Here is a 22,100-nt window from a genome sequence, read left to right on the forward strand (position 1 = left end):
AAGAATCTGGTGCATGTCTCACCAGATGATGTATTTTTTGCGCCCCCTCACACAGAGACGTGCCTGTCATTGTGTGACTGAGTGACATTCCCCATTCCCAGGATGCCCGCGTACGTGCCGTTTGCCTCTGATGAGGGTTGGGAGGAGGCTAGCGGGGAGGGCGGAAAGGCTCCTGCCTCCCTCCTTAACCGCTTGGCAGTCTGCTCTTGATTAGAGCGACGCTCTTCCCAGCGAGGAGCTCCCGGGCCCTGTCAGGGGAGCCGGCTCTTCAGTAATAGCGTCTGACAGGCTGAGGGGAGCCGCGCGGGGACCGATACAGATGCTGCTATCCTGAGTGGCATCAGGCTCAAGCCAACATCACCTACTTCGGTTAAAATCCCCACACCACCGACTCTCCAGCTGCCAAACCGTCAACCAATCTCATGTCTAGCACATGCCAGCCGGGGGTCTGTGTGTACATGGGTGTATGACACATCCTGCATCTAACATAGCCAGGAGGCAAAAACAGGTGCTGCTGGTACAACTGCATTTTCAATCCCACCAGACTGACTTTTAACAGGAAACTGGACCTAATTCCAACCTGAAATAACTTCCTTCCTGATTTTAATTGCTTCATTTTTGATATATTGGTGGAAGTTATCTCCTGTGGCAGCTCATGGTGAGAAGCTATTAGGGGTGATAGACGTGAAATAAAGAGAGCAAAAGAAAAATAAACCCTAGGGTTCTTTTTTTTTTTTTTTTTTTAAATAGGCTGAACGGAAAAATACTCATGTATGGGCAGCCATGAAATGCTGGTCAAAGACTACTGCGTCACCCAAGATGATTCAAATGCAATTCTCCTTTTAAAGTCATTTAAAGGAAAAGGGTGAAATTTCTACACCAGTAGTGGCAAACACAATTGCCAAAATAATCATTTTTAAACAGGTTCCAAATACTCTGGCTGCATCCGAAAACTGAGAAATGCTGCCTTCGGAGGACACATTTTAAGGAAGGCATCAAGGCATGTTCGAGTCCAATGTTACCTTCACTTCCTGCTTTCTGAAATACCTTCATCTGGTTCTCATTTAATTTTTCGCCGCCTTTGATATCCCACAATCCTGGGCGTTTTATATTTTATCTTATATTTCTACTAATCAAAAGCTGTGATAAGTGACTAATCAAAAGCTGTGATAAGTCATGTGAATCTTGTCAATGTAGCACAGCTGACAGTGAACTCCAAATACGCCCTGCAGAAGAAATACAGGAAAGTTCTTATTATAATTTAATTTTCATTATAAAAAAGTATATAATAATGATAATAATATTGATTATATCGTTTCTGATTATGAATGCAGCTTTGCATAGATGGTCAGTGAACTATGCTGCCCTACAAAGGCAAAGTGCAGTAACTACGCCAACATTGAAACTGAGAAAAATGCCTTGGAAGTTTTTATATCAGCCAGTTAAACATGTTGTGGGTAGATTACTGGTAATGCATTCATGTAATGCCTTCTTAGGAAGAAATTTTTTATAGATAAAAACCATGACAACCGATGTGACCTTTGACCACCAAAATGCTTATACTGCACTCTGCCTTTGGATGACCTGAAAAAAACTAAACACTACTGCAAAAGCAAAGTGCAGTATCTACAAACTAAATGTGTTCATCCAACTTTCTTGTGTTTCTTACTACATTGATTGTTTTTAATAACTTTATTAGTTTCATTGATGTTTGCATGCTGTGAATGTTAGAGTTGCTCTGTAGTACGCCTCAATATTAAGAGTCTTCTGCTCCTTTCACAACAGAGAGTGTTTTGCTCATTTTATTTAAAAAGTAATTCATTACAGACCTAGGTTGCTTTAAAAAAATAGCTGGAAAAAAAAAATCACACAATTTAAACAAAAGAAGAACAACAAACAAGTAGCCTAGTGTGTGTAGGCTATTCTCAAAAGTGTACATTTCCTATTTATGCTATCTATACCCTTAAAGCTATAATTTGGCTAGTAATTAAAATTGAGGATTCTTATGTATTCTTAGCTATCTGTGAAATCCAAAAAAACTGATTGGCAAGATGGACTCTGACAACTGAAATGCAGATTGTTATTCTTGAATATGACAGGACACAAATTAAACTGCCCAGTTCTAGTAAATTTACTGATTATGCAAAAAATCCATCATCATAAAAGCAGGTGCATCAGTCTTTTAATTAGGCTGCCATTTTAAGGCTGACTTATTCTAATTCTTATTCTTTTAATCATGTGATCTAACATGGTTTGCAAATTGCAGATTGCATACACAGGCGGATTGACAGCTATTTTAATACCGTTGATGCCGGGGGTCCTAGTTCGGTTGTCACTTTGCTGAGGAGGCATAGCTAACTTTGCCTAACAATATTACTTTACCGGAGCCAGCTAATTTTTGAAGGAGTAACCACTGTCACTGCAATTTGATCAGCTGCCTGAAACGTGGAGAGATGCCCAAATCAAAAAACATTAACATGATTATAAATCCGATTATTGTTATGTTGTCAGAGTGGATAATTGCCTTCAATGGAGCAGTGCATGTAGGCTAAAATTTTGTAGTTACTGCAATTTTGACATTTTCGTTTCTCTGAAACGGGACAAAATTGAACAAGGAGGCTTTGCCACAAGACAAAACAGTTGTCACAAAGCCCATTTTAAGCCTTAACTAAATTTTGACCAAATGTGTAGTTACTGCACTTTGCCTTTGGAGGGCAGTATGGCTCTGTGTAGTAAATGCTGCTCCATCTGAAAACATGCATGTGATGGAGATTTACTACTGATTACAGAACCAACTTTAAGATGCGAGACATCAGTATTATAGTAATTAAATATTCCCTTAGTTATCACCATTTTATTTTGTTGTAGCTCGTTAAACTGTTGGGCTGCCTCTGAAGCATGTCTTTGTGCATAAACGCTTAATTTCTAAAGTGACGCTACAAAGAGAAGAACTGCTATAAAAAGTCTATAAATCCATACACCTACATTAATTCTAGAATAATCTATTAATATTGCTTTTACTGTAGTTATAAAAAAAAGTATTACAAAAAAAATAGACCTCATTATTAAATAAAAGACAATTGTGAAAAATAACATTTAGTTATTTTTTAATTTGTTTATTGGTGGAAACACTGACAATTGAAAAAAAAAAATGACAAGGAAAGAAAAACTTTAAAAGGGTCATGAACCGAGAAATCATAAAACCCTTGATCTTGTGACTTATAAAAAGTTGCTGTATAACATCCTGTAAGCTTCAAAACTCAAAACGTTCTTGTTACTCTAAATACAGCTTATATTGAAGCCAAAACGATTGGTTGTGGAATCGCTGCCCATTTAGCCTCACCGTATTGCAAAAGTAGTGTAAATAACGAAAGAGACAAATGCAGGTCTATGCGGAAACCAAATGATAAAGATGGCTCCGAAGACAACAAGATTCTGTACAGTGCCAAGTTGTGGAAAAACACAGTCTTTGCATTGCCGTTCTTCTGATCCCAACGTTAGAAAAAAGTGGATGAAATTTATTTTTAATGAAGTTCCAGACCACGTCAGAACTTGGTCCTTTGTTCACTTCATTTTACTGTGGATTCATTTATATTTTTTAGAAACACTGAAACTAAAAGACGATGCTGTGCCAACTATATTGGATCCGACAGTAATGTTGCACTACACAAGCGTAACTGTTTTTATTATGTGGCTACTCTTGCTTTGTTATTACAGATTGTTTGATATGTACTGAGTATTTATGCGTTTTTATCCTAAATTACAGTAGCTTCCATCTATGAAGGATGTAGGCTGTCAAACATACACAACTGTTAGCCAATCATAGCAGTGAGTGTTTACTTCTGAGACTACAATCCATCACACCGGTTCAAACTGAACATTCTGATGAGGGGGGTTAAAAACAGGATAGGAAATAGCAAATTACTTCTAAATTATGATGTATTTTTGATGTACTGTAACAACATTAATAACTTTATAAGTGGACCTAAAAAACAAAGGCAGTTCATGACCACTAGTGTAGCAGTCTACACTAACTTGATAGAATCTAATAGAATTGCTACTCCAGTAACACAAAATGGATTAAAAACCAAGAAAAAAGCTCACAAGAGCATGTGTGAGATCCAGATGGTGTACCATAGATGCCAGATTTTAAAAGAAATATGAAATTAAGTAATCAAGAAAAAGCTTTTTATTGCGTTATTCAAAGCCTTCCCTTGATTATTAACCTTTTTATTGCCATCTAATGTGCACTGCGTGCTTGCAAATTGAAGAAAATTGTGTTGTTATCGAGTCAAGGTACTCTGACTCATGCTGAAAAACACCCTTTACCTGTACTAAAATCACTGTATCACAAAGCGGCCTACTGCTTTATTCATCCACACAAACATTTGAGGATACACTCAAATTAGCAGTTGCAGGCACTCCAAGAACATTTTCGTATCGCACCTGTACAACATGATTCATGGTCGTAGTCTTGTAGGACTCTCTAATGGCACCAGGGAATAAAGCCCCACTTTTAATCTGTCTCCAGCCACGGTGAAATCATGTGACTGGAGGATAAAAGGATCACAAATGCATGGAAAAATATGCAAAGAGGTCTGGCTGAAAATGGCTCTTATGATGGGCAGCCGAAGGCCCGGAGGGAAGGCATCCACCTTCTGCTACTGTCTGCGCGCCCTGTGAGTTCATTCCCAGAGTTCACGCTAAAGGAGAACTGAAGGAGATGCTGTTTTTCACTTGAATGCTGCACCTTGGCTAGAAGTCAAACTAGACGGGGTTTGTTACGTCAGCCAGGCCACATCCATCTGAAAATGGCAACACCTCAGTCATCCGAGGATGGCCGGAGGGACGGCGTATCAAGCAGAATCAGAGTGTGTGAGAGACGAGTCAAGCAGAGAGTAGATGGCTGTGATAATTGATCAGTCAAGTTAAACTGAACCACACATCAACAGTCAAGGGACAATGGCATAAACTAGCTTGCAAACAAGCCAAAAAACAAAAAGCCCAGGCAGGCTGTGGCTAAGCAATAACCCCCCATTAGAATGAATCACGCGAGTAAGCAATGAAAGTGCACATGAATGACTGAGCATCAGAGCTTTGGATCAGAGGTGTCATAACACAGTGAGTCATCAGCACGAGCATGACTGAACATGCAGAATCACAACACGATCCGTTATGACATGATGGTACATGTACAGATGAGGACAATCGAAGAGTTGCTAGAAAGAGGGCAAAATCTGACAGGGCAGATATACATTCTTATGCTGCATTTTCAGCTATTTCAAGTCACAACAGCTGGCTTGCCATTAACTTGAAATTAGTGCTGTCAATCGATAAAAAAATTATAATAATCATGATTAATCCCATGTAACATTACAGTTTTTAAATATACTTTAATATTGCAATGAAGTCACATTCAATCTTCAAATTAATGTAGAAACCTCAAAAGACTGTATATATACTGTCATAAAGACAGTATATTTTTAATATGTGTTTAATTTTTTTTTTTGCGTGAAGGTGAGTATCACTGATACCAATACTACTGATGTCTCTATGAAATTGTTCTTTTTTTTCTTAAAAAGTCTTAACCATTAACTATAGCCATTCAACATTACAGTATAATTGAGAGTTATCAGTTTTAACAATTCTTAGACTTTGAAAAATAACTTCTAATTTAAGTGAACCTAAAACAATCTTCACATAAACCCATTATTTACCTGTGCCCTTCAGCAAGTATGGAATCTACAGAAATTGAATGAAGTTATTGAACACTAAATACAAAATGAAATATAGATGAATCTTCAAAGTTACAAAAGTTATTGATTTCCTCTTTTTTTTTTAAATATAATTACTTATAATTAACAGACATCACAGCAGCTGGGTTATTAAGTTATTTGGCTGCTATTACTTTAAGAGCTGCCACTTCTGAACGTAACATGGATCTGACACACATGCTTGTATTTTAATTTGCGCTTTAATATGAAATGACACGGCTACAGCGTGCGCCACCGTATTTGTGTGTGCAATTGAAGCGTGCATGTTAAGAGCATAATGTAACTGCTAACAGGACTGGTAAATTAGTTTTTACTGACATATGGCCTGACAACATCTCATCTGACCGCAGTTCACTGTTGTTCTACTAAAACTCCATCATTACTTGTACCTTTCCTGTGCTCGTTTGACTAGCATCTGGCACTGTAGTGAAGTTAGAGTGCACATCTAAAAAGTCTCCTGTTTGATGTGGTCGTAAAGACGCTCCGCGACTAAATAAACACACTTCTTGTCAAAAAAAAAGAGCAGCAGTTGTGAGTGTGGTGACTAATTCTAGCCCCACCCCTGTGTTAAATATTTTAACCGTTATTCACCGTTAAACTGGAAAAATTAATTGCCTGCATTAACACACTAATTTTGACAGCACTACACTCTTAAAAATAAAGGTGCTTCACAATGCCATAGATTAGAAGAACCTTTTTTGTCTAAATAGTACCATAAAGAACCTATAACCCTTGAAGAACCCTTCTGTTTCACAAAAGGTTCTTTGTGGCAAAAGAAGGTTCTTCAGATTATAAAAGGCATTAAAGAGATGGTTCTTTAATGAACCTTTGACTGAATGATTCTTTGTGGAACCAAAAATGGTTCTTCCATGGCATCGTTGTGAAGAACCTTTTAAAGCACCTTTATTTTTAAGAGTGAACTTGAAATATATCTATAGAACAACTGAAGTTCAAAAAGTTTCAAATTATACAAAGATGTCTACATTTAATCACCCCCAGTCATCTAAACCAGTTTTAACTTTATTTCTTCTGTGGAACACATAAACATTGCATTATATTTTTGTTTTTTCCATACAATGAAAGTTAATGGGGTCCAATGTTTTTTTTTTTTTGTCAGTTGACACTTTCAAAAATATTTGAAACATTTCAAAATATCTTCAAAGAAGAATTAAACTCAGGTTTGAAACAGCATGAGGGTGAGTAACTGATGACAGAATTGTGTTTTTTTAAGTGAAAGAACAGTTTAATGATCTAGGATTTGCCAAAAAGAATACGAGAGACTGAGAGTTCAAAGTTTGGCTGCTTAGCATGTCCCTCTAAACTCCAGCTGGTAGAAAACATAATTACACCATTCTGGCAGCAAATGCGAATCTTGCAGTGTGTGTTTGCACAATAAAATAAATAAATATAATAAAAAAATGGACTGCCTATGAACAAAAACAAAAGATTTAACATCTCATACTTCCAGGGAGTCATGTGCCAGATGAGAAAGTGGCTTTGAAGTCAATAGAAATGCTAACAGACCTGTCTTCTCCAGTTATTACAGAAGGCCCTAAATGTAAAAGTCAAAAAATTTGGGAACATCCTAAACCAATTCATGATTGTGTGCTTGTGATCAAGTCTGTGGCAGTTTGGATGGGACCTTGATACCGTGGCTGTACCTTACAATATCTACTGTGCAGACTCCAAATGATGCCATCAGCAAGTCAACAGCGGCCATTTGGGACATTTTAGCTTTATGTTGCAACCTGATCTCATGACAAAAATGTACCTTTTGGAAACGGTTTGGCAAGATGTAAAAATACGTACCAATAGGTACATATCACTGTAGTTTCAAACAATAATGTCCACTAGAGGAGGTAAAACAGCAAGCACTTGTAATCATTTTCGTACACAGTAATAATTGCATCTCCATATGTTTTGCTTTCCAGACAAAAGCTTGCTTGGTAGCTCAGCCGGCACAGAATTGGACGTAGGATGTGAAATTCTTGGGTACGAATCCCGTGAAAAACACGACTCACGATGAAAGAGCTGAAAGATGAGAGATCAAAAAACAAGCTAAAATGGCATGATTGCCATAGTTGTTCATACTATCGGGTAGGTTTAGGTGTTGCCACATTTCAAGTCAGATATGAGGTGACACATATAAAACCAATATCACATAAAACGGACCATATGTATGTTCATCTTTTCTGGAAGAAAACTTTTAGCGCCACTCATTTCTGTTGGAAACTGCAGTCATATGTACTTATTGGTACATATTTTGCGTCTTCCAAAAACATTACCACAGGTATGTTTTCGTCATGAGAACAGGTTGTCATTTTTCAATAGTGGAAGGAAATAGACATCTTTTTTTTTTCCAGTCTTTGTCCTGAACATAACACAGAATCACTCTTATGATTAAAGCTGACCTGTCACTCTGTTCCAGAGCTCCTGCTGCTGTGTCAAAGACATGCATCTTTAGTAATCTTACCCATTATAAGCTCTGATGGAGAAACCTTACCTCACCGCATCAAACTTGTTTCAGAAAACCATTTATGTGATTCATGTTGTGTCCCCAGGTTTCAAAGTTAACTTGTTCAGTGGTCCAAAGACATACTGCAAATTGCATTATATAAACTGAGAGCTACACTGCATACTTCCCAGCAGGTAAAAATCACATGAAAAAATGCTAAATTGATTTTGGGGTTAACCAACCTCTCACAATGGAATAAGGTACTAAAGAAAGTTTTTGCAAGTATTACAAGTACTTACAAAAATGAAATGACTTTCATTTCTGCATTGCTCTCAGTTTCTGCTTTCCACTGGCTGTAGGGATACTTTGGTGCGTTAGATTAAATTTTGCATTTAACACTTCTTTTTTGATCTTCACCATGCTTATTCAAAAATGTATGGATCATAACAAAAACAGAAAACATAAACAACAGGAAAGATAACTAAAACTTTACCATGTTTCAATCAAACACCACATACTTCAAACATTACAGTGCCATTCAAAAGTTCAGGGACTATACTTTTTTAAATAAATAAATACTTATATTTAGCAATTAAACTGATTAAAAGTGACAGTAAAGATGTTTACATGTTACGAAAAATTACAAATTACAACATTTTTTGTATTTTAAATAAATGTTGTTCTTTCTATTAATCATAAAATGATAATAACCAAATCAGCACATTAAAATGATTTCTGAAGGCTCAGGTGACAATAAAAAAGAAATCAGTTATTTTAAATTGTAATGATATTTTAAAATAGCACTGCTTTTGCTGCATTTGTGATCAAAGAAATGCAGATTTGAGATCTTCTTTTAAAAACACACATTAAAAATAAATAAGTATATGAATAAATAAGCTTAAAGACCTCAATCTTTTGAACCGTTGTGTACTGTATACAATTCCTATTTTGCTAAATTATTTTACCACAGAAAATTATTAGTATACACAAAAGCCATTCAGCTTCGCTTTGGGCTCAGTTTCTAAATTATAATTCAGCATGGAATGACGAAGCAGACTTACAAGTGTAAAATGAAATACAGAAGATGTTCAGACTCCTGCAACCTTGTGTTGTGAACCATGCAGAAAGTGGTCAAATTCAACTAAACAGCCAGACATAATGAATACTTAAAAAAACATTAAAGAACCAATCTTAAGTAAACATCACAGTATGAGTGATGTGCCAGGCGCCTCTGAGAGCTGGTGTGAGGTGAATAAACATCACTAAATGAACATCAGGGGCTGAATGACCTCTATTCATTCCTCTTTTCAGCAACGCTACCTCCCTGACTGTAGACTTCCCCGGGCTTCATACCCGTCACAAGCCCCTCGACGATCCTTCTTTGATGAATTATTTCACTTAATGGAATAAAGACATTGACCATTATTAGGTTTAAGCTAGCTGACGCCAGAGTTTCACTTGCACACATGTGGCACACAGTCCAGGATGCCTAAATCAAGCCGATCCTATTCTTGCCGATGGCATTAGTGCCTCACTTGAAAACAAATTAAAACAATGTGACCAGACACAGAATGGGGTTTGTCCTAAAAAAAATGCAGCACCATCATAAGTCTGAGTCCTATTTGGACCAAAAAAAAAAAAAAAAAAAAAAGATGAGGGGATGGGGACAAACAGGTAATGCTATTTATCTCACCAAAGAAACTAATGTTCCTTCGCAAGCTGGGATAAAAATAACAGACTCATTGAGTGCCTATGTGCTCAGTGCCTTGGAGGGACTCTAATGCATTTTCATTTAGACCAAACTCAGATGTTATTAGGACCGACTCTCTCCATCTTCATTTCACTGTGATCTCAAGGCCAAAGCAGACAAAGTGGGCCACTTTCTAGTAGTCCTCTTAAAAATCGTTTAGACAGAAAAAAGCGAAAGCCAGATATACTGAAGCATATTTGAATCACTGTTATCATGGCATCAAAGTCTTATTTTAAATTGTGTATTAGCCGCATATTTTTATTTTTTATTGAAGGCCATTGGTTTTAAAATTGTAAAAACAACTGTAAACAGATCTAGGAGTAGGGCTGGGCCGATAAACGATATCATATCGAATCGCGATAAAATTTATGTTAATAACGATGATAAGCTCTAGACATTTTTTGCTCGATATGGATTAATCTAAGAGCCAATCACACAGCAGAAATATGCGACAGCGGCCAATCAGCTTGCAGCGTGCGTGTGCACGTCAAAGTACAAAGTTCATTTCCTACCGCACTTTGCGAAGCAACCCTACACCAGGACGACAAAAAAAGAGTGGAAGCAGCGACGAAAGAGAAACTAACCTCGATTTATTATCCAAAGATGTTGAAGTTGTCGACAAAAAAAGGTAGCACGAATTCCGTAAGTGGTTTGACTATCTGAAAAGTGACTCTCACCTCAGCTGAGAGTTTGGCGCGATTGTTAAAACTGAAACCGAAAGCAAAAAAGCAATTTTAATCTCCCTTGTTTAGAGAGTGACTCCGCAATGCGCGCAAATTAGGCTAAATGACATATCTAGGCTGTTATCAGAATGTAGACTATAATAGGTTGTGTATGTCTATAGCTCTGTATCATGCTTGAAATATTCCGTCTCTGTTTGCACTTTGAATAATGAGAGAGTAGCCTACTTTGATTATGGCTGAATTGTCTGCACTTAATACGATTAAGAAAGAACTGTGTCGTAATTTTTTGATATTTATTTTGTTTCAAAATGCAGTTGTTGCCTCTAATTTAAATAGCTCAACCTATAATAGAGAAAATAAACAATTGTGTTTATAATAATAAATAATAAAGAAATAAATAAAATTATTGTAAAAACATAATTTGTAATACATTTATGTTTACATTTTGTACATTTACTCTCATTTACCATACTCTATCACAACTTTTATTTTTTAAATTTTATTTTTCATTTATTTTAGTAAGTTATTTTAATTTTTAAGGCCAAATCTGTAATCTGCTTTTGTTAATAAACTATACTTAAAAATGTAATTTAATGAATCCTTTAATTTTTGTGGCTTTAGTCATTGTTGGGATACTATTTTAAAGCTGGCAACATCAACAGCTTATATCGAAATATATATCGTTATCGTTCAATATGGGAAAAAATTATCGAGATTACATTTTTGCCATATCGCCCAGCCCTATCTAGGAGTATTCAAACATAATTTTTGATTAAATTAGATTGTACAATTATTCTGTATCCAGTTGCTGGTTGTGATCAAGGTAGGGTTTCGGCAAGCATTGTGGCTGCTCAGTGAATGAAACACAGCACCAATACTTCAACACAGCAAAGAATCTGCTTTGATGTTTTCAATAAAATCTTCAAAAACTACATTGAACAAATATTAAAAACGTTTTAAAGACCTTGAGTTACTTGAGGTATCTTAAATAGTGAAAATCACAGGTCTGTGCAGTATGACAGTTAATACACGTTTACACGTCTTAGTCTTTATCTTGAGATGAAAATGCTTAATAGTCTTAGTCAAATTAGTCATTCAAGTCTTTCATAGCTTCAGTCTAGTTTTAGTCGATGAAAAGTCATTGCATTTTTGTCAACTTTTAGTCATTACTTTTAGTCAAACTGCAGTTACCAACATTTATTTTGGTAGCTATTTTATAGTCTTCATATAAAAATAGTCAATAATTCTTCTCTCTTTAGACCAAATCAATTATGCTTATGAGAAATTTGAATCAAGGATTGAATTTAGAAAAACTGGAATAAATGCTGACAATTTTCATTTCTGGGTAGAGATGCAAATTAAACTAATTTTTCAGATACAGTAGGTTTACTTAACATGTATACATTTATTTAACATCTTTTGTTGGTTAACATTAATTACACAGGTACATATTTAATTTACTTTAAAGGAATGCTGTCCCTTTAAAGGAACACTCCACTTTTTTGGAAATAGGCTCATTCTCCAACTCCCCCCGAGTTAATAAGTTGAGTTTTACTGTTTTGAAATCCATTCAGCCGTTCTCCTGTTCTGGCGAAATTACTTTTAGCATAGCTTAGCATAGATCAAAAACTTGACTCTTCTGTAGTTATATCGTGTACTAATACCGGTGGAAAATGTAAAGCTGCGAATTTCTAGGCCGATAAGATTAGGAACTACACTGCCATTCCGGCGTAATAGTCAAGGAAGTTTGCTGCTGTAATATGGACGCAGCAGGCGGAGTATTATCACGCAGCTCCTGAAATTAGTTCCCAGCTAGGTTAGCATTTGCACATGTGCAGGCGCAGCAAACTTCCTTGACCATTACGCCGGAATGGAAGTGTAGTTCCTAATCTTATCGGCCTAGAAAATCGCAGCTTTACATTTTCCGCCGGCTTATTAAAATTATGGTTGAACCACTGATGTCACATGGACTATTTTAACGATGTCCTTACTACCTTTCTGGGCCTTGAACGTGTCAGTTGTATTGCTGTCTATGCAGAGTTAGAAAGCAGGTTAAGAAAATTAGAAATGTCCATTTTGATTTCATGGTGACTAAGACATTATTTCTAATGAGAAGTCCCAAAGAAATCAAGAAGAAAAAGTTCTGCTTTGTGTAGCTCATCAGGCCTATATATTTGCAATGAAAGATGTCTTGCAAAATTATGAAAAGCCTTATATTTTGGTTCAACCCAAGTCCCAAATACAAAAAAATATAATGTGAAGTATTCAATTTATTGAATGTTCCAGTAATAGACATTAACTAATGGTTTTGTAACACATAAACCATTAGGTATTGATGTAACCTGGGTTAGCAATGCTGGTTCATAGAAGAAATGTTCTTACCTTGAAGTTGCATATACATGTGATTATGTCCCCAATTCTGAGACACTCGCCGTCAAACTTGCAAGTGTTGGTGTCACAAAGGAAAAGATCTGTGTCCCGGTCATCATCCCCTGCAACATGAAGAGCCAAAAAACATACTGAATTTCTGCATAAACACAGCAGCCTCAAGACACAACCAGCACAAGCAGGATAATGTTCTTTCAAACACTTCTGATAAAAATAATTCAGCAGAACTAACAGAATGAACACGTCATCCAGCAGGCAGGCTGGCAGGGCTTCTGAAGGGTTCATCAAGTTGTGATGGGCACCTCCTTCCGCCAAGACCATATTTTGCTCTTGAGACATTTTCTTATCGGGAATAAAACAAGTGCTCATAGAGGAATAATGATTCAGCACATGGTGATCTTCTTGGAATCACTGCAAGTGAACCTTATTCAGCTTTTATAATAAGCTGAGTAAAGGCTCTGCAAAACATTCTCATTTTGCTGAGGAGCCGGACAGAAAAAAAAAAAATCACACTTCATCAAAAGTCAAGAGCTTGCAGACAGTTTAAGTCCACAAGGATTTCTTAAGATGATTACTATTAAGATGAGTTGTTTCCAAAAACAGGCCACCGCTGAGTCAAAACCTAATTTTACTATTCAGCATACAAAAGCTGACTGCTGTACATTTACCAATTAAGTTCCCAAAATAATGAGTTTACCCATTAGGCACTGCATTATTCAGCTCTTATCTGATACCTTTTATAATTATGCAAGAAATAAGCATCTCTATCATTTGCTTAATATTATGAAAATGACACAAACATTACGCAGAGAATAATATCTCATGATGCATTCCACATTACCGGCATATATTCAGACTCAAAGCGCCATATATCATCATAATAAGACTATACGACACAAAACAGTGGGTCTGCTCATGTGCCCTGGGATTTTTGCTGTCAAAGCAAATAAGCTTCTTGCAAGTGCTTCACAGTATTTTTACCCTGTGTTATCCAGAGAGGCCTGCAAGCTAGAACGAACCAGAACATTGCTCATTGTAACGACAACACCAGAGGACATGCAGCTACTTTAGGCCCCTGCTAAAGGGCCACATACAGCGCGGAAATATGTCTTACATAACCTTGTGGCTTATTTGCATTTCAGCTAAAAAAAATTATCAATGGACCTCAAACGCTACAGAGGGGCAAAAAGAACAGCAGTCTTGCAAGACAGTTGCGATATTCACATTGTGCGCCTCAGACAGTTCTGGAGACCTTGAGAAATGATGATGCTGTTTGTGCATAAATCCCTCGTGTAAAATTAGTAGCTGTTCATGCTTTGCAGCAGGAATATTTCATTAAAATTCATCTTGTTCACAATCTGTTCTTAAGGAGCTGCGATAAACTGACATTCAATCAATTCAGCCTACTGAAGCAACAAATACTAGTCAGAGTATTTGCCAAAGCTAATTAGTCAAAACCTTCGTCAATCCCGTGGCTTACTGATAAAATAAGAATTTATGCTTTAATTTGAGTCTAATACCTCACACCAGACATCCTAGATCACTTGGTGTGTTAAACCCACAGGTCACCAAAGAAAAAAAATGTCATCATTTACACTTAGGGCTGGGCGATAAAACGGTAATGTTAATTATCAGTAATATTATTTTCCTTGGTAAAACGATAACAAAAGCTAGATAAATGTTTGATATAATATTTATGCACCAAAAGCAGAATGAAACAGCGCTATTCATTTAATTCGCACCACACAGACCATTTATCAGCTCGGCTCAAAGTTCAAACGGCAATGCAGCATGAGCTTACAAGAGCAGATGCTTTACTTGCTGATAAGACCAATGCCAACTCTTGACCAATTTGTACGTATTTTTTTAAGAAGTGTCTATTTCATACAAATTCGTATGATCTCACTCATACGAATTTGTACGATTCGACTAGACCCCAGTGACGGGTAGGTTTAGGGGCGGAGGCAAGTAATTCGTACAAATTCATACGAATAGGGTATATGTCGAACGTCACCTCACCAAACCCAAAACACAGGTCTCAATACTTTCGCTTGCCTGTGAATGTGCTAATAGCCGTATTAAATAGTCCAGTTAAACTAGCTAGCTGTTTTTATTGTTCACATTCTATTTGATTTTTGTATATAAATGTTAGTGAAAAGAATAAAAATAAAAAAAACTTTTATATATCAATCCACATATGTGATGGACATTGGATATGATCATCTTTATAGTGTCTACTTTGAAGGCATCTTGAGTAAATCAGCTTCATATTTAAAGGGGTCATTAGATGCCCATTTTCCACAAGTTGATATGATTCTTTAGGGTCTTAATGAAAAGTCTTTGCTTAAAATCTCTCAATGGTAGTGTAAAAACACCCTTTTTAACTTCTCAAAATCAGCTTACTCGTACAACTTTACTCGTATGATTTGTTAGGTAATTTGAACGAATTCATGCGAATTGGGGAACTCAAAGATTTTATGGATTTGTATGACCTCACTCATATGATTTTGTACAATTTGTCTAGACCCCAGTGATGGGTAGGTTTAGGGGCAGGGTTAGATGTAGGTAATTGGTATAAATTCATACGAATTGGGGAACTCATAAAATGCATAAATTTAACCAAAATTTTAAGAATTCAAAAACGTGAAGTGTTTTTTATGTCCTGACCATAAAGAGTAGTTTAAAACCACAAGTAGCAGTCTGGGCCCGTATTCACAAAACATTTTATCTTACCATTAAGAGTTCTCCTAAATAGCAGTAAAAGTTTTTAGCTAAGAGTTTTCTCAAAGCTATTCACAAAGCTGCTGAGACAAATTTTAGTAAGGAATACAGAGAAGTTTTCAGCTATGAGTAGGGGCGGGGTTGACCTCATTGCTATGGATGATGTCAGCATGCTTATTAACTATGCACACAGTGATTGGCTGATGATTGGGGAGGGGTCTTTGTCAGAGACTTGTTCATAGAAAAATATAAAGATTATGCAGACTAAGTGTCACTAATTCAACAAGTGTATGTTTAGCTAATTGTCAACCTCTCACATGTATACTTCTCGTAAATGCATATAAACAGTCTTTTAAATAACAGAGTAGAATAATCATGGCTGATAGTAAGACATGCAAATGTAAAAGAAAAACAAACTGGATGCATGAACAGCTGTTACTTCTTGTCCAAATTTTTAATAAAAACAAGGATGTAATCAAAGGAAAATAAAAAAAATGCAGCGTGTTTCTAAAATTGACGGCAACAGCCAAAAAAAAAAAAAAAAAAACATAATAATAATGATAATAAAATAGAAACCTTCAGATAATTTGTAATGGTTTTACTGGTTATAATAGGAATTTTACTGGTTTTAATGGTAACTTTAATGGTGCCTATTGGTCTCTACTGGTAATTGCTCGCCTTCTATTGGTGGATTGTTAAAACCACTAAATTATAATGGAACGTCCCAAAACACAGTACAAGAAAACATTTTTAAATGGATTTAATGGTTAAAAGTTGATCGTTTGTAATGGTATTTGTAGTGAAAACCATTAGAATTTCTGTGATGGTTTCTATTGTTTTGTTTTTTTTTTCAGCAGGGAGGATAGGCCTAGTTTGTGATTTGGTATTAGTGACTTAGGAGTCCTCTTCACTACTCCTAACGTTTCACAGATGTAGGAGCTAGTTTTAGCACTAAAACACTTTGTGAAATACTCTTAGAGCAAAAATGTCCTAAATTTAGGACTGAAACACCCATTATTTTTAAGATTTTCTCTTAAATCAGCAAGTTATGAGCTACTTTTAGCCTTAAGATGTTTTGTGAATACGGGCCCTGGTTTCTACAATTTTCACTATAAGAAATCTGCCTTTAAACAATTTATTGTGATAATTAACAATATCGGCTGACATGAAACACCTCATGGCAATTCATACATATATTACGAGGTGACTAATTCGTACAACCTCACATTTTTTGCTAAATCGTACTCAGGGTTGTACTCAGGTGCGACCTATACTCAGGGTTGCCAGGTCTGCGACACAAAACCAGCCCAATTGTTAATCAAAACTAGTCCAATTATGTCATTCTGGTTTTCCCTTTTGTCAGAGGTTCCCATCAGTCAAAATCGTGCTCCGGAGCAGCGCACTTCAAAAGCACACAAAATTGTACAAGTGAGGCACCTCATAAAATACTTACAAATTGGTTGTGAAATAGCATTGAACATTTTATTGTGATATCGCCCATCCCTAGTCACACAATGTCATTCATGTATGACGTAATTACTTCTGTGGAACACAAAAAAAATATTCTAAAGAATGTTTTTGTCCATACAAAACATAATTGGACCCCACTGACTTTCACTGCATAGATTAAAAATAAGGAGATCATGCAACTTTATTATCAAACATACAAATAATTGTTCTGGAAGTTGCATTTAAGATCCACTTGGATCATAAATCTAATGTGGCACATTGCTCTTCGGTCTGAGCGGGCATGATGCATCTGCTTGCATTATTGATGCAAGAGCTCCCTCTGCAAAGGCATACAGATGCAAAGCATTTTGTCACACCTCTACTGCTTGGCTGCCCTTCCATAGCTGTGTCATAATACAGTTTGACCTCGCGACACAGGTAGACACATTTGAGTGCATGTCTAAAATGTGCAGTATTCAACGAGGCACTTGGCAGCAGGAGCAGGAGGGGGAAATGGTGTAATGGATTGGAGAGGAACATGGAGATCTGAGTCACAGGAGCTTTTCTCTCACCAGACACAAAATCCCTCTATTCGGTCTAATTAATCTGAAGCATCCTGTGTAGCGACAAAAAAAACAAATTCCATTAAAAAACAACACATGAGGTGCCACAGTTTCAGAAACTGTGTAAGAAACTGACCTTGAAAAGATATTCTCTGTCTAACACACACATACACAAACACACACACAAAAAAACACTGAATACATTAAGAATGATTCAACAGTCAGGGCCGGTGTTTACCAACCTCTTTGTCTCCTGAGCTCTCACAGCCACACAAGTAAATCTTAAGTGCCCTTTCATCGCCAACAAACCAGGAATAAGTTCCTTTTACTGCATATTTGACTTTTTATTATTTCCTGTTATGTGCAAAAGTTGTTTTGGACCCCCTCGACGTTCACTGTATGACAGTTAAAACTTTCTTCAAAATAACTTCTTCAAAAGAAATAAAGTCACCGCTGCTTTAGAACACAATATTCATTTTTTGGGTGAACCACCTCTTTAAGTAACCTTTAAGAAGCTTCTTATGTTCCCCCTGACGTCCACATTCTCCTAGTCCGGACCATCAAAAAGTTCAAAGCCATATAAGGTTAGGATAGGAAAGTAAAAACAGAGACTGAGGAAAGTTATCAAGTCACACTAGAGGAAATGAGTTCTGGAAACAGACAGTGGCATCCTTGCAATTTTATTACGGTAATTCCTTCATCAAGAAAACTCAAAGGCCTCTAAATGCTTAACCAGATTTTAAACTTAACCAAGACATCAGTCAGATAAATACGCTTTTAGAAGTTTGTTTAAAATGCTTTTTGAGCAAGGGGAGGCCGAGTTACCATGAGCGGAAAGGAATTTTGTTATGCTCTCTTTAAAGTCTTTCTGGCAGGACAATCTTTCAGTAGCTGTCTACACAGATAGATAAGATCTGTTTTCCTTTTCTTTGTGAAGTAAGCACTGTATGTGTGTTGGAAACACAACAGTAAGAAACATCCTGAAAATTTCAATAAAAATTCCTCAAAGTCATTCCTTGAAGTCACAAAGCAATGATTAGAGCAGACAAACAGGAAATTACATCTTTCATCCTAAGATGCTCTGACGGCCCACAAAAACAAGTTAAAGCAACTCTTCCTGAATCCAAAATAAGATTTCTCTTAGTATAAAAACAGCTGGCTAGAGTCTTTTGAACTTCAAGGTATATGTATAGTAAAATGAGACGTGCAAAGAGCCTGCAAGACACGCGGACTTAAATAAGATAACAGTTGATGCATGACTATCCACAACAATGGTTTGCAGAGTCAATTCTTTTGGAGCTGTCACAAGCAAGGCAAACACTATATTTAACCTCCCAACAAACAGCCTTATACTATCATCAAAACAAACTGGAGCAATTTATTTTTTTTGTTTCTAAAATAAGACACAAATTAATCATTTCTAATTCTTTAATATTTTAGAATACTGATTAAAAAATGTGTGTAATATCTGTGCCACAAACATTATCAAACAGAATGGGGAAAAAAAAAAAAACCTTTTAGGAATTAGTTTGGAAAATAGTTGAACAATGATCCTCTACAGCAGGGGTCCCCAAACTAAGGCCCGGGGGCCGAATGCGGCCCGCCCCCACATTTGGACCGGCCCTCTGAACAATGCCAGAGACATATTTTGAAAATAAAAAATTAAAAGGAAAATTTTAAATATGATTTACTTATATCTTGATAATAAAGGTTGGCTTTCAAACTAAAATGTGTTAGTTAAGATGACAAAATGACACAATAGCATTTGAGGTGAAACTAGCACTGCTTGTGGGATAGGTGCAAAAGCAAGACTTCACTTATCTCCCAGTTACCCAAAGTTTTTCAGCTGAGATACCAGTGGCCCCATTCCCAGGTGAAAAGTCTGTGGAAGCGCTGAAAATGATGAAGGCAGAGTTTGACGTGTGATTCAAAAAACACAGTGGATTCTTGAATCGATTTTGCTTGACAAGCCTCTCAAGGCTGCGGTTCTCTTGATTGGTTGTGCATCTTTTTCTTCTACACTTTTTCCTTCCACTCAACTTTCTGTTAACATGCTTGGATACAGCACTCTGAAAAGCCAGCTTCTTTGGCTAAACAATGTTTGTGGCTTACCCTCCTTGTGAAGGGTGTCAGTGCTTGTCTTCTGGACAACTGTCAGATCAGCAGTCTTCCCCATGATTGTGTAGCCTAGTGAACCAAACTGAGAGACCATTTTGATGGCTCAGGAAACCTTTGCAGGCGTTTTGAGTTGATTAGCTGATATGTCACCATATTCTAATTTTTTGAGAGTGAATTGGTGTTTTTTTTTTAATGTGAGCCAGATCATCACAATTAAAAGAACCAAAGGCCTAAACTACTTCGGTCTGTGTGCATTCAATTTATTTAATACACAAGTTTCACAATTTGAGTTGAATTACGGAAATATATGAACTTTCTAATTTATTGAGATGCACCTGTATATCTTTTGAAAAGAAATTATCCTTTTTCTGTGTGGTGCATAACAAAATAAACTATTCTAACATTAAAAGGTAGAATAAATACAGGTAAAATCATAATAAAATAACTAGTAGTCAGTCCAGCCCATGGTATTTTCTTTTATAAACCGACCGGCCCCCCATTAAAGAAAAGAAAATTATGTGGCCCTAGGGCTGGGCGATTAATCGAAAAGTAATCGAAATCGACATTCAGAACCTATAATCGTTCAAATTTTTCCAGGACGATTATTTCGATTACTTTCCCTTTAAAAACACCGAGGCGCCAGAGTTCACAGAGGGGGGCGCGGGGCCGGGAGCTGAAATGCTTAGAGATAGAGACCTGTGCGTGACAGATTTTTCAGTCAGCACGGAATATGTTATCTCGTCCCACTCCTGCCCGTGAGATTCATGTTTTGTCCCTCTCCCGCCTGCAAAAGCCTGCATTGTGGTTACCTATACATATTTTTTGAGTACATCGATCTTATTCTCAACAGAAAAGCAAGCATGGGCTGCTGTGTGCATGCATGGCAGAATGCGAGCAAACAATGCTCCCTGCCCATCTCAGTTCATCGCGATCTCATACAACTCTTATAACACAATGAATATTTGCAAAATGAATATTTAACAGTGTCTACACTTCGTGTGTTGCAATGAGTGGATTCGTGCGCACGCAATATTAAGCAGTGCGCAAGAACTTTCGGTGAGTGGATTCTTGCATTCCAGAAACTTCCTATTCTTGCACCTGTTAATCATTTTGAAGTTATATTAGTTGTTCGTGTTGCTTTTGTGTAATAGATGAATAACAATTTGTATGTTTTTAGATATTTTATGTTTATATATTTCTATTTTCCGGGAGTCCCTCCAATCATTTTATTCTCCCGCATCCCGCACACACACGAGTTTCTACCCACTCGCCGTCAAGTTTTGTCCCGCGCCGCACTCTGTTTCTGTGCAGGTCTCTACTTTGAGGTCAAATAAAGATGTATAAAATGTTTTACAAATAATTTTATATAAAAATGTTTTTAAATCATTTGCTTACAATGCCAATATAGGGCAATTAAAAAAAAAATTTAACAAGTGTAATTGACAGTATTCTGACGATCCGGCGTTTCAATCTACAAATCACCAACGTTTACCATGGTTTTACTGTAGTAACAAAGACAGTAACCATGGCATGGCAGAAAAGTAAAATATTCATATAGAATTTTATTATACTTATAATGTGCTAAATATATTAAAGGAGTAATGGAATATAATAACAATATATATATTTTTTGTAAGTCATTACAGTTGTTTGTTGAACATTTGTAATTATACTGAATGTCTTCAGGATGCTGTTTTTCATTACAAATTCTTTACCGTGGTAGTGGTAATCTACAAATGTATGCAAATGTATGAAAGATGAAGCTGTTGTTATTTTTACAGATACTCACAGAAACAGAAGCTGTCAACTCTGCTACTGTCAAATGTGCATTTCTAAAATCTAAAACTTGTGATATATATGCATACATACATACAATAGTAATTTTATTAAGAAGAGATACTGCTTATTTTCATTGAAACATTGAAAATAATTTATTTTGTTTCCAAAAGTGCAAGTTATTTATTTTCACTAATTTAAGAAAAATGTGACTGTTCGTTTTAAGCAATGTGTGCTTTAATTTCAGTTGTTCAACACTGATGTTCAATAAATAATCGTAGATAGTTTATAGTGTGTGTTTCCTTCAATTATTTTAAAATCAAGTAATGCACCCTTCATTCAAAAATCTCTCACTTGTAATATGTGAGCATATTTACTGTACAAAACTTGTCAGTGAACTATGAGGGCCAAAAAATATATATA

The 22,100-nt window shown here is 36.4% G+C and overlaps 1 protein-coding gene across 2 annotated transcripts in view; it reads right to left on the minus strand.

Moving 5' to 3' along the window:
* The window catches only part of tmeff2a (transmembrane protein with EGF-like and two follistatin-like domains 2a), a 108,039-nt gene that overhangs the window by 78,075 nt on the left and 7,864 nt on the right, over window positions 1-22,100 (minus strand). For both annotated transcript variants that reach the window (XM_073846302.1, XM_073846301.1), the window contains exon 2: window positions 13,045-13,154. In XM_073846302.1, the coding sequence (XP_073702403.1) occupies window positions 13,045-13,154 (110 nt within the window). The remainder of the gene's footprint in view (window positions 1-13,044; window positions 13,155-22,100) is intronic.

This window comes from Garra rufa, chromosome 8, assembly GCF_049309525.1.
Source record: "Garra rufa chromosome 8, GarRuf1.0, whole genome shotgun sequence".
NCBI lineage: Eukaryota > Metazoa > Chordata > Actinopteri > Cypriniformes > Cyprinidae > Garra > Garra rufa.